Genomic DNA, 14,521 nt, shown 5'->3' on the forward strand with positions numbered 1-14,521 from the left:
CGCTTCCTTTCTGTGTGTGAGAGACGAGACTATTTCAACAGCTGATTCCACCCTCAAAGAATACAGCGCACATAAAATAAATACAGGTCACCAAAATTAACAAATCATCATAACTGTCTAATACATCCTGGGCTGGCTGCGGAAAAACAAGATCATTCTGGATTTATATCTGTAAGTATGGGATTTCCTGGACAGTTAATATCCACAAACAATCAAACACAGGAGGAACACGGGGAAAAAGGCAGCATTATTTCAAATTTGAGCTGAGAGTCGTGATTTGTAAAGGGCTCAACAGGAACTGGAGTTGAAATTTGAAGCAAGGAAATTCTTCGACGAGGCACTGATGGACATTTCTCTGTTTCTCTTGGCTCGGTCCAGGTTTTTAGGTCGCTGAGTTTCGAATGGGAGGCCAAATGAGAATCTCGCCAGCACTGAAACTTTGAAGATGACAACTAGCTTAATCCCTCAGTTTAAATAAAATAATAATAATTTTAAAAATCGAATGATACTTCACTCAAGAGTCAGAGCTTTTTATGAGACCTGTTGCCAATATTAGTTATCTTGGAATGATCTCATCTCTCATCCTGGCTAAATTCCAACACACAATTTCATTAACCCAGGTACTGCAAGTGATAAAACTCATTTTTCCCTAAAGAGACAGCTAAAAAGTACCAGTTATACATTTATGAAGTACCAGCAATCAAAATTATGGATTTTCTAAAAGGTTTTTAACTACTTTTATTGAAAGGAAAATCGCTGTCTCAGACTTTTGTGACACTACTGCTAATAATAAATTTTACCATTTAGACATGGCCGTAATATGGTAGACACTGTCAATAAAAGTGTGGAGCAAAGACGATCCCCCTGTCTTTTCAGCGATGCCTTCTAATTACATGCCGGAAGTGATCACGTGAAACACCTAGGCTAGCTAATGGCTCTTAAAATGTAAGAACACACAGCACTGTCTCTGCAGTGGTACAATGCGCTGTGTACACAGACAGCGATGTGCAGAACTGTGTGAGTAGATAGTCAAAAATTTTTCTAATGCTTTCAAAGCCTACGAGGAAAAATTAAACTTCATTTGCATTTCTGACTAAAATCTGTTTGCTGCAAGAAACAATGCGTTCCGATGTTATTTGCTGCTTTTTGAGCAAAGCGATGGCACTGGGCCTGTTATCTTTGGCAAACTTGTCTCAACTTTTCTATCGAACGTTCTATAGATCACTAGAGGGCACTGTGGTATTTAGGCCACCCTGACCTCTGAGTACTTGGAAAGGTCTTGAACTCCTGAACAATGTCAGAAAGGTGAAAGGAGAGACGTTTCAAGGGGGGAAAAAATGTTTTTTTTGGTACCACCTGATCTTTCTCTGTCAAACAACTCAAAAAGGCACGGTAAGTGGGAAAGTCAAATCCAGAAACATGTTAAGCTCATTGTGGAAAACTCCAAGACTTGTCACCTGGGCTCTGATGGGGGAAAATTTCCTCCCCCAGTTCCGGTGATTGAGATGGGGAGGCTAGAATCACATTTGCATATGCCCACCTTCTAGAAGACTAGTACCCCTCCACGCGCTCTCCTGCACTCCTCAGAGGTAATTTCACTGCAGAACATCCAGGTGTGCAAACCCAGAGCCACGAATGGGTTTGGAACAATTTATGATATCCGGCCTCCTTTGACGTGTATTAGCATATACCTGGTTTCTTTAACGTACACTTTGTTTTTCCAAAACCACAAACATTGGTGCTGGAATTTCATGTGGAAGTGCTTAAGGGGCTGAAAGTTAACACCTTTGTGATCCTTGCAGCCTCGCGGTGGCTGTGAAAACAAAAGCCTCTTTGTGGAGGCTTTCTTGAAATGTTTTCTTAACATGTTCCAAGTAGTTTTAGGCCGGGAACTAAAGTAAACAAGATGTTACCATGATAAAAACACTTGTGAAAACATTACAGAGCAGCACTTAGGAGTTTCTTGCACATAAAACTCTTCACAGTTTTCAGAAGTGAAATTCAGAGAAAAAAAAAAATTTTTTTTTAAGTGAATTAGTGACGAAATGTCCTCTGCTGTCTCCAGCCTTCGACCTTTTTGAAAGGGTCAAAGTTCCACCGCTGGGCATTTTCTTGTGACATTACCCTCCCTGTCTTCTATGACAGCACATATAAAATCTGTTTTGGCTTTAAAAAGTAATGTACATCTGACTAACGTGCAAAGGAATTTGGGTTTTGATTGTCTGGCATGGTGCTTCTCTCCATCAGCAATAACCAGAAGATAAAAACAGAAACAAACAGACAAAAAAAAAAAAAAAAAAACACCCCAATTTCTTTCAACCGGCTATCAAGCAAGGGCCCAAATTATACTTTTGTTAGATGTTCTGCAAGTGACTGTCGAAAAGAAAAACTAGGGGAGATGGACATATTTTCCCCAAACACACATGAGGAACTGGTATTTGTGAAACTATGGGGTCTGTGTCTGATTTTACATTCTAAGTTAGAAACAGGAAAATGTGGTCATGACTTAGCCTTCAGATGCACTCCCCACCTTGCCAAAGAATGGTATGGGCCCTTTTTCAAAAAGCAAAGGGGAAGAATTATAGATCCCTGTTTTTATTGGTGAGGACCGTGTCTTCAACCTGGTTAAAAAAGAAAAAAACCTGATCCAGGTGGGGAGAGGACAGGAGGACACCCTGAGCTTCACCTATCTGGATGGTACTGGGCTCCTTTTTGCTTGGCTGTTATCGGAAGATTCCGAGCAATGCAGGGCTGGCGGGCTGCATTAGAGTTAGCGTGAGTACCTGCTGGCATCAGTTTCCTCCAACAAACACCACTGTCACATGATCACTTAACAGCGCATAGATTAGAAAAAAAATAATCAACGCTAAAACTGCAACTTGTTTGGAGAAGAAACAGGGAAATAAATGCACACAATAGACTGGGTACCTGCTGGTTGTGATAAAGCACCCCTCTGTTGGCTGGGAGGGAAAGACAACAGGATGGTTATTTGTACAGTATTTATCTTTGAAATCAAGGGCCCCGTGGTATCCCTCACCTTGGGAACGAACACTGCAGAATGATCACAGAAGAGTGTCAAATCTCTGGTTTTGATTGACCAACAGTTAGGATACTTCTTCCCTCAGGAGGGAAAAAAAAAAAAAAGAGGCCACATTTTGAGACCTGTGAGTCCCCCCTCCCTTCTCTTCACCTCTCTCTCTGTCAACAGTGGCATTTTATTGTCACATGGGATTTTCATCCTGAACAACTGATCTTGGCCTCTCCAAAAGTTACAGCTTCCTAGCCTGAGCAACAGAAGACTGGAAAACAGTTACCAAGCCAAGTCACTCTGCTCTTTCATACCGAACCCTGAAAACCAGGTGGAGGAACACAAACCCAGGTAAGTATAAAACCTGCAATAGGTGAATGAAGTAGCAGGGCAAGGCAGGCACGCATATTCTCCCCCAGTATGAATAAAAATGAGGGCTCTGTGAATCCACACTAAAATAACCCAGGAGAGCGATGCCCACGGAATGCAAGAATGTGGCTCAGCTAAAAACGTAATGACACCAAAAACTGTACCCTAGGTCAGAGGTCAGCAAACTGGTCCAAGGGACACAGCCACACCCAGTCCTTACACAGGGTCCTATGGCTGCTTCTGTGCTACGATGGCAGAGCTGAGTGCTTGTCTCAGAGACTGGATGGCCTGCAAAAGCCCATCATATTTATTATCTGATCCTTTATGGAAAAAGTTTGCCACCCTTGCCCTAAGATCACATTCGACTGTGTAGGACTTTTTACCAGAAATTTCTGGTTAAAAATTATATTAAAGAACGGTCTCTTCTGACATATCAGAGCTCTGCATAGTCACCACCTCTTCCCTAGGTACGAGGTCAGCCATGTTTGGATAGTTTCAATTATTTCTCTTTTAAAAATACACTTAAGGCAGGCTTCCCTGGTGGCACAGTGGTTAAGAATCCGCCTGCCAATGCAGGGCACACGGGTTCGATCCCTGACCCGGGAAGATCCCACATGCCACGGAGCAACTACGCCCATGCGCCACAACTACTGAGCCTGAGCTCTAGAGCCCGCGAGCCACAACTACTGAGCCCGTGTGCCACAACTACTGAAGCCCGCGCGCCTAGAGCCCGTGCGCCACAACTACTGAAGCCCGCACGCCTAGAGCCGGTGCTCCGCAACAAGAGAAGCCACGACAATGAGAAGCCCGTGCCCCGCAACGAGAAGAGCAGCCCCCGCTCACCACAACTAGAGAAAGCCCCCGCACAGCAACGAAGACCCAATGCAGCCAAAAAAATAAAAATAAATAAATTAATTAATTAAAAAAAATACACTTAAGTAGACAGGAAAAGAAGTACTTATATTTTTCGAGAGTGCCTGCTATGGGCCAGGCACTTGACCCGAGGTACCTTTTTCATTCTCACAACCCCAAGAGGTAGTTATTACTATCGTCCCAAACCACATGTGCTGATACTGAGCTCAAAGAACGCACCCCTATCAAGTAGCTTCACTACCCATTCTGCCTTTCTTCAAAGCTTCCTTTATACCTACTGCCTTAGGCAGAGAGCACACAGTTAATAAAATGAGCTGCTTCTAACCAGGCGGTATTACAGAACAGTTAAGAGCAAGGCTTATGAAGCCATACTGTCTGGGTTTGGATCTTGACTCCACCTCTTATTAGCTGTGTGACCTTGGGAAAACCGCTTAGCCTTGCTGTGCCTTAGTTTCCTTATCCGTAGGTCGAGAGTAATACTACAGTAATACCACTGTAAGGTGGCTGCATTAAACGAGTTATATACATAAAATACTTGGAATTGTGCCTGCTGCACAGTTCAGGGCTCTACCAGGGGAGTGTAAAACCAGGGGATTTAGAAGAATCAGGGATTTTTAGGTGAGAAAAATAACAAATCTATGAAGCAACACCTAAATCAAAGGCAGAGCAATACTACATTTTGTTGAGTAAGACTGCCTTGAGAATCTAAGCACCAATGGTATCAGTTTGCTAAAACCGTAAGAGAACACCTCTAAAGTGGGATAACGGCCCACTCTTGGGCCCAGGAAAGAGGTGCTTTCAGCGTCTACAAATCCGGCAGTTTGACAAGAAATGTTTGAAACATCACTTCCCGATAATAATGACTCCACTATGATGTCATTCAAAGAGGCCATGTGGCTTTTGTTCGAACCACAAGAAGTATGGCAGCTCTTTCAGTCCAGCTCAATGGAAAGCAAAGTTGGTTTCACTAAAGCCAATGTGATTACCCTTTAGACGGAGCACACATGTGGGAGATGTGAGTTCACAAGAAGACTAACTTACTTTCCACTACTCTAGGCAAGATCTTGAAACCCGAAGACAACTCTGAATTTCCCACAGCTGAAATCATGCTGTAGGAGAAACTCAAAATCCTGAAGTTGTCACAGACCGCCGATCAACGGATAAACTCAGGAAAGCACCAAGAGGACTCTGAGTTCTAGAGGGTTTTTTTCTTGGCTGGTTTGCAAGACTCATTTTTTACTTCTGTGAACCAAGTCTCTCATCCCCAGCCCCTACGTGGCTCCTGTGGGGTGAACTTCTGCTGCTGCTCCGAAGGTGGGCGTGTGACTTAAGCGTGGCTGCTCACCGTGACTGCTTCAAAACTAGAACGCGTGACTCAATGTGGGCCAATGACAGTCTGCTGAGGACATTTTCCTGGAACTACTGGAAAAGAGATACACTCTGGGATTGACAAACCTGTGGCAGGTAAATCTGTCTTCTTCAGTTCCACTTGGCAAGAGCCCGAGAATGAAGGCAACAAAGAAGACAACAGAGCTAAGGGACAATGAACCGATACTCCAATAACCTTGTTCAAGCATCAGGGTCCAGGCATGCTTGAAGCCAGCGGTACCACCAGACCTCCTAGTTACAGGAGCCAGTTACCATCCCCCGCTTTTTTTGGCTTAAGCCAATTAAAGTTGGATTTCTATAGCTTGCAAACAGAAGTCTTCTGGCCAAATATATGTCAATAAATAAGTACTACGAAATAAACAAGCAACAGTTGCAAGGTCATAGAGAGCATTCCAATTCCACTGAGCAAAAATGCCATGTCATGTGCAAAACCACAATAAGTAATAGACATGAATAAAAGTGAAAACTAAATAGGTGGTTTCCTACACAAGAGCCAGACTCCTAATATCCTTAGAAGAGAAAAGGGCTTTTTTAAAGGAATCAAGTCTAGGTTCTAATTCTGACGATCTTCAGATTCTTTTCGTTAGAAATCGATGTAGTTTGAAAGTGTGCTGTCTCTTTGTGGAGGTATATTTGTGCCCCTCTATACATATACATACACACACACACACACACACACACACACACACACACACACACCCCTAACGCCAGCTCGCATAATAAATGGAACTAAGATTTGAGGATTAGAGTGGAAATACTTTGCCTACTAACAAAAACTTGTGAGTGATCAATTGGAAAAGTGCCCTCTTCCCTCATGACTCTAAAATTGATACATGTCACCAAAAATGTTGACAGCAATTTTATAGTTCTGGAGACTTTATAAAATAAATCATATTTACAGATGTTTTCTAGCCATTCTATAGAGGAGTGAAATTAGCACCGAGATATTTATCAAAGGTAGCACTGGTACAGAAGGTGAAATCAGAATTTAAACGTGGTTTCTGCCAAGATCTTTTTATCTCATTATCTAAAAACAATTAGGCAAGTGAGCAGGAAGCAACAAAACAAAGATTCTACAATGAGGGATTTATAAGAGAACAAAGCCCAATAGCACTAACTAGAATCATCATAATTGTAAAGGACTGTTGCTTAATTTAAGATAAAGTATCACTGCTCTTGAGTATTAATATTTAGAAACAATTTTAAAAACTTCTACGTACTTCCGTTTTTAAGGACCACATAACGCTCTTGAAGTAAAATATTACAGCGGGGAAGCTCTGCAATGGATTCACAGACTCCCATTCATTAATCAAAAAAATGATATTCACCAAAAGCACTTGCAGGTAGCACGAGATATATCTCTAAAGGTGGCTTTATTAAAATATTTGTACCCAGGTCCGTAAAGAAAGATACAGGGATTGTTCTAATAATAGAAAGACCGCACAAAACCAGAGACCTGCATGTTAAATCAGCCTGCCTCTATTTCCTGGGGCTTGAATGAGACAGAAAAGCCAGAGGCAAAGACTCCCCACTGCCCCCAGTCCCGACACCCACTTTGCAAACCGTCATGCACCTACATATACAGGAGTTTTACAAGTGCACATGTTTGCTTGTTGCATGATAGATAAATATACTAAATATAATGTAGTATTATATTCACTCCATACATCAATGATTCACTGATACTATGAATATATTTATGTGATGTCAATAATGCAGGGTGGTTTCGTCTCGATATTTTTTAAAGGACAAGGCACCACAGATGAGGGAAATGTTAACACGTCGTGCAGAAGCGTTTCACTTCGGCTAGGAGAGGATGAACGTACAGGGATGCTTTATCAGTGGTACAGATTCAAATGGGATAACCCAAGTTTTAGTCATACTTTAACTGTAGGAATTAAACTTACTCTCGCCTCCCTATAAGGACAAGAATCTGAACACAAGTCAACACCAATGCAGAAAGATAAGAATCAGATTGGTAGCTTTTCCTGGGCATCCGTTTCTGACGTTTATAAAGTCATTTGTGAAGAACCGAAGAAGAGGCCCAGTCACCAAGCTATTACTGGCCATTAGTTGACACCAATTTTATAAAGCTAGAGCTAGGGCGTATGTCATTGATTTAATATGTAGGGATGTGAATAAAAGTGAAAACTGAATTACTGCAAGTTTAATATTGGGAGAATTTTTACTTAATCACTGTCATTCTGAGAAAATAAGTAAACACAGGATCTTACTAAGAGGATCAAAAATGCCCTTGGATGCAAATCCTTCCCCCTTTACAAGGCAAACCCTCAAGAAACTTTGTAACTATTCCTGTGACAGCGCTAGACGTGGTGATTTAGAGTCTACCCTCAAAATGGTGGTGTGAAACTCTCCAACAAAAAGGCACTTCATGAGGAAAAGTACGAAGAGTGGGAGGTGATGGCTACGTAAAAGAAGAAAGCAATATCAAATCATTCTTACTTTAGAAATGATTGGAAATCTTCACACACTGCTTCACAGCCAGGCCACTTGCATACGCCATGTCCATACAGAGGATGGCTATGGGGATGTTCCTCATGGGACAAACTGAAAGAAAACACACAGAGGACAAGAGAATAAATTGGCTGCGCAGAACCATCCCACCAGACATACAAGGTAAGAGGAGGCAGCCCACGTGGCCGAAGGTGAACCAGTCTGTGCTTTCCTCTTCCTGCGGAGTTTACGAATTACTTTTGCACGGCGCTCTACTTACGGCAAGAGTTAAATTTCAAAATGTGAACAGTCCAATATTATAAATGTACCACCACGTATGAAAAGTGCTTGACAGGCTTTTGTTAGAGGCAAACCCCTCTACTCAGACTGCAAAGGATTCGTTGAAAGGCTAGAACTTACCATTTAATCTACCTAATGAAAATGATAAAATCTGTACTTGATTTTGAGATTCTCTCACTGTTTTCTACCCAGCATATTACATACTTTTCTCCTCCCTTCTGCCACAAGCAGTATTCCCAAAATTGTATAATCTGTTCACCGGTTAAGTTTATCAAGCAAAGAAGAGTGCAATTAAATAATTTAGAATAAAATAATTGAGAAAGACAAATGTATCCAAGTAGATGATTAGCTTAAAAAAAAAAAAAAAAAAAAAAAAGCTAATAGTGGCAGGAAGATTCTATCCCTAAAATTACTAACACCAAGAGTGAAAGAAAACTTGGCAGGAACATGAAGGGGTTAATCCTCCCGTGGGGTTCCAATCAACAGGTAATGATTGGGCCACACGGATCCAGGTCATGGGATGCTTTGATCCATGCCACGTGGCGCTTAGAAAAGTGTATCTGTTGTACTTGCTGATGAACCATATTCTCAAATATTTTCTCTATTAGATTTCTGCATCCAGACTTCTTTCCGACAAATTATTTTTACAGTCGTTTCCATAACCTTAGACTCTGTCAAATAGAAACATAAAACTGACATTAAGAGTTCCGTTTCGTACTAAAGCACACTGTCTTCAAGGAAAGGGCTATTTTGCAACTTACTCCACTGCCGCTGCCTGACTTTGAACTTCAAGCACACTGAATTATGATTTCACACACACACACACACGCACACGCACACACACACGAGGCCTGTAGTTTATATAACCCCCAGGATGTGTAGTCATATATTTTATCGATTCACATTCGTAGGGCAGACATACACAAATGCCACTTGTCCCTGACTTATAACATAATTAATCCACAGTGAATGTGTTATGAACATTTAAACTGAGGGTCATGAATACCAAACACACAAATACACCGAACAACACTTTATCAAAGATCCATAGGTCTCCCTGTGGCTTTTCAATGATTTGCTTGGAAATCTAATAAAATTTGAAAATAATAAGCTAGTTTCCCTGACAATAGAAAACAAAGCTGGGAAACAACAACAAACAAAAAATGCAGAAAACTAACTTAGGAAAGCACTGAAAGGTGCCCCCATGAGAGAAAAGAATAACACAAGTGAACTAAGGTAGTTACAGTGAGATTTCTAAAGCCCAATGATACAATGATATTCTCTGAGCAGTTACGAGGGTAAAATTCCATTGGACCGAAGGAAAGAATGACTACCTATCTTTGTTCTTCATCTTCCGATTTTTTAAAGAATAAAAGAGGTATAATATGAAAATAGAATTTAAAAAAATTACTGGCAACATTTAACATCCAAGAATCCTTCAAAGTACCAAGATTCTCAGAATATCTGAGAGGGAAGGATATCATTTAAAAAGAAAACTGTTCCTACCAATATCTTACAAGGAAAAAGAAAAAATATCCAACCATAATAACTCTTCTCTTTACCAGTTTTATTAACATTATTTAAAGTATTTTCACAGTCCTAAATGCGTTAGTATATATTTGTTATAAAATCCTTGAAAAATCTTGAAAAGAAATTAACTACCCTCAAGTATACACACACACACACACACACACACACACACACATATTTTTGACAAATTAGGCATGAAGATTTGTATCCTTTTAAAATTTAGATAATTTTGAAAATACTCTCTCATGTTATCAACTATTTTGTTATCCTCAAAAGCTTCATTTACTGATGTGTAACAGTCTGTCATATACCATCTTAGCTCGAGCTATCTGCCAAAATTGATATAACCATTCCTCTATTTTGGACACTGGGATTCCCTTCATGTTTCTAATATTTATGAATCATGTTAGAAATTAAATTTTACCAGGCAAAACATCCCAGTATATAACTGATTTTTACTAGAAGATATATTCAGAGAAATGGAATCACTCAGTTAAATGAGTACTAAGTTTTAAGACTGACCATTAATACCCCATTAAGTTGCTCTTGAGAAATGCTACATGCCCAGTACACTCTCAGCCATTATACCTGTTTTGTGTGATTCTTTAGGTTGGAAAATAGGAGCCTCAACTAGTTAGGATATAAAATTAGCATCATCAGTTAAAAACTGCCAATGGTTATTCTACTGTGCTTTGTGGGTTAAGCCAAGAGGGTTCTGAAAGTAATAGTATGAAAGAATGTACCAGGCCTTCACTAGAGGAATTTACAACTAGAAATAAAACTACATAATTCAGCACGTGTGCCACCTCCGCCCTAACCCCCGCCCCCCGTTTCTTGGCTAACTTATTTGTAAAGGCTCCTTGAACTGAATAAAAACTACTCTCCTCTAAGAATTTATTTTTGGTTCAACTTAATATCCTTATTTCAAAGAAAAGGACAAATGACAACTCACTAAAGCCTCAGAAGGATCACCAGTCACACCTTGAAGTCTAGAGAAATGCCAACTCCTGGCACACGTACGTATTTACGTACTCAGCGGACCTCTTGAAAACGTGCCTCTGCATTAAAAGTGTATTTTTATCATGAAAGCATTATACGTTCTTATTTTTAAAAGTTCACCTCCTACTGTCTTGGCTCCTCAACTTTGCCCCACTCTCGTCCCACACCTAACGCAACCCTACCCTGGCCAACACTGCGGGCACCCCGGCACATCACCACGCTGCACTCTCCTTCTCGTGGGCTCTAGTTTACAAACATGGAAACACGGGCTACATACTGCTGTCACTTGCTTTTCATATTTGGATACTTTAAAATATACAGTTGTCTGAAATAAAGTGCTTGGCTTTGAAAAGAAAAAGAACAGGCTGGCAGTGATGTCCTGGTGGAGTATCTCTGCAAAGATACATAAGATACTCTTAACACTTGTTGCCTCTGGGGCGGGGTACCGGGCATTGTGGTGGGGTGGGGAGCAGAGAAACGGGATTTTCACTGTATCATTTTTTTGGATCTTTCGAAGTTTTAATTTTGTGCATTGTAGGTATTTTTTGCTGTGCAATTGTTAAATATACGTATACACACACACACACACACACACACACAAACCCATACAGAGACACACACACACGAGAAAATCAAGTGCTATGCAGGACTCGATTTCCAGACTGCCACTCGCCCTGATGCTGGCGAAGCAAATGCTGTATACTTGCTGCCCGTGTGGCTGCGTCTCACTTCTGGCCTTTCAGTCATTCTGGATGAAGCATCGTCAGACCCCACCAGCTGTACCCCTGAATGGGAACTTTTCTGTTTCATCAGAAAAGTGCAACAAGCCTTTATACCCTTACTGCCTTTCGGGACTTGCCAAAAGGGACAAGATGGGAAATTTTTAAAAAATGAGTACAGGAATTGTTAAACTTGAATGAATTTAGAATTTCATTTCCAGGATGAAACTTGATGGAAAAACGACCATCTCAACACATCTGACGGTCAGATAAAGCCTGTGAGCCCAATCATTTAAATAAACTGATTATGGGTAGCTCACCCATGTGAGAAGTATAACTTCTGAAAAGCTGCCAAGATCAGTGCTGAATAAATGCTGAATGAAGTGTTGAATAAATGGATGAATAAATAGATGTACTTGATTTTAAAGCGATTTAAACATGCTTGCCCCAAAATTAAACTTCAAAAATTTAGGGTCAATTGTTTAATAAACTATTTTTTACTGTGAACTCCCAGGTTGAAAATTTTTAGGGGCAGGAATCACAACTAGTTCATCTCTACCCACTCAGTACCTAACACAGAACATGGGCTCAATAAATGTGAGACAGATTCATACAGACAATAATATTATTCTATTTAATGTCTGTGTGGATATCTACTAAATTAATGTTTGCATTTTAAAAAATGTCTTGAAGGTAAAGACCAGAATGATGCCAATCCACTTGAGAGGAGAGCATTCTGACACCTTCTATTATTTACATTTAGTCCAAATATTTAAAACACAAATAGTACGCAAGCAAGAAAAGCCACATGATTTAAATTTCTCCTGATGACCCTTGGTATGTAAAAAATAGATATATTTATTAACACAATAACAGTGACGGCATTTCAGGTTAGAAAGAACCAACTTGCCATGAAAAGCATAACTACACAAAAATAGGTAATAATTCCTGACACTACCTAATACTAAATACACTCTGTATTATTCAGTATGATGTAATGGTGTCACTGACATTTATTTAAGACTTGTTTTGGTATTTATTCTTCCTATATCAAAGTATACCAGCCAGAGCCTTAATTTCAACACTGACTTTGGCCTTTGAGAAGATTTTACATAATGGTTATGGTTTTTCAGCGGTGACTATTCACTATGACCTTCCCAAGTTCATTACTTAGCCAAAACTTGAACTAGAATCACTGATGAAGCTAAGAACAGCTTCTTACTGCAGCCTGTAGACTTCAGCGGTCCTTACACTCTTAGTTCTGTCAGCTAATTCTCCCTGAGGTAGTAACCAAGAGAATCATCTCTGAAGGAGAGGAAAAGCACAGGCACCTCAGAGAAAAGGGAACCCTCCTACACCATTGGGAATGTAAACTGGTGCAGCCACTATGGAGAACAGTATGGAGTTTCCTTAAAAAACTAAAAATAGGGCTTCCCTGGTGGCGCAGTGGTTGAGAATCTGCCTGCCAATGCAGGGGACACGGGTTCGAGCCCTGGTCTGGGAGGATCCCACGTGCCGCGGAGCAACTAAGCCCGTGAGCCACAACTACTGAGCCTGCGTGTCTGGAGCCTGTGCTCCGCAACAAGAGAGGCCGCGACAATGAGAGGCCCGCGCACCGCGATGAAGAGTGGTCCCCGCTTGCCGCAACTAGAGAAAGCCCTCGCACAGAAACGAAGACCCAACACGGCCATAAATAAATAAATAAATAAATTAATTAATTAATTAATTTAAAAAAAAGAAAAGTAGGTAAACATATATATTTAAAAAAAAAACAAAAACAAAAACTAAAAATAGAGTTGCATATGGTCCAGCAACCCCACTCCTGGGCATATAGCTGAGGGAAACTCTAGTTCAAAAAAATACATGCACCCCAATAGCCAAGACATCGAAGAAACCTAAATGTCCATCGACAGATGAAAAGGATAAACTTCTTTCTTGTGTGGTATACGTACACAAAAACGAATGAAATATTGTCATCTGCGGCAACATGGATAGACCTAGAGATGATCATACTAAGTGAACTAAGTCTGACAGAGAAAGACAAATATCATACGATATCACTTATATGTGGAATCTAAAAAAAAATGATACAAATGAACTTATTTACAAAACAGAAACAGACTCACAGACATAGAAAACAAACTCATGGTTACCAAAGGGAAAAGGGAGGGGAGAGGACAAATTAGGAGTTTGGGGTTGACATACACACTACTATATATAAAATAAATAATCAACAAGGATCTACTTGTACAGCACAGGGAACTATATTCAATATCTTGTAATAAACTACAATGGAAAAGAATCTGAAGAAAAAAGAAAAGCACAGACATCTCGCTGTACCTCAATGCCAAGTTTCTTTTCCCCTAAAGGCACGCCTCCGGCTTTTCCTGTGCCCTGACCTACGTTCTCACATCTGTCTTCTAAGTCTCGTCCTATTTGTTTTTTCCCTTTTCCAAATTTGCCCTCTGTTCGTTTTCTCAATTTCTGATTCATCTGTAACAAAAGGCTACGTCTGTGCCCATTAGGGTTTATAACTTCTCCCCTTGCCCCACCCCCCAATCAACCCCAAATTATAAATTGTATTCCATTTCACTAGCATCTTGTTTGATATATTAAGTTATGGAAGACTGTTGGGCATTCTCTAATGGCTCAAACTGATGGAATACATTTTTCTCAGCTTCAATGAGGTATAATTCATATCCCATACAACTCATTCATTTGAAGTACATAATTCAGGGAATTCCCTGGCGGCTCAGTGGTTAGCGCGGTCCTTGGCACTTTCACTGTGAGGGCCTGGGTTCAATTCCTGCTCAGGGAACTAAGATACCGCAAGCCACAGGGTGCAGCCATAAATAAATAA

The 14,521-nt window shown here is 40.5% G+C and overlaps 1 protein-coding gene across 5 annotated transcripts in view; it reads right to left on the minus strand.

Moving 5' to 3' along the window:
- Positions 1–14,521, minus strand: part of FOXP1 (forkhead box P1) — a 585,986-nt gene that overhangs the window by 48,064 nt on the left and 523,401 nt on the right. For all 5 annotated transcript variants that reach the window (XM_036868301.1, XM_036868305.1, XM_036868304.1 and 2 more), the window contains one exon: positions 8,123–8,227. In XM_036868301.1, coding sequence (XP_036724196.1) covers positions 8,123–8,227 — 105 coding nt within the window. The remainder of the gene's footprint in view (positions 1–8,122; positions 8,228–14,521) is intronic.

The sequence above is a fragment of the Balaenoptera musculus genome, chromosome 11 (assembly GCF_009873245.2).
Source record: "Balaenoptera musculus isolate JJ_BM4_2016_0621 chromosome 11, mBalMus1.pri.v3, whole genome shotgun sequence".
NCBI lineage: Eukaryota > Metazoa > Chordata > Mammalia > Artiodactyla > Balaenopteridae > Balaenoptera > Balaenoptera musculus.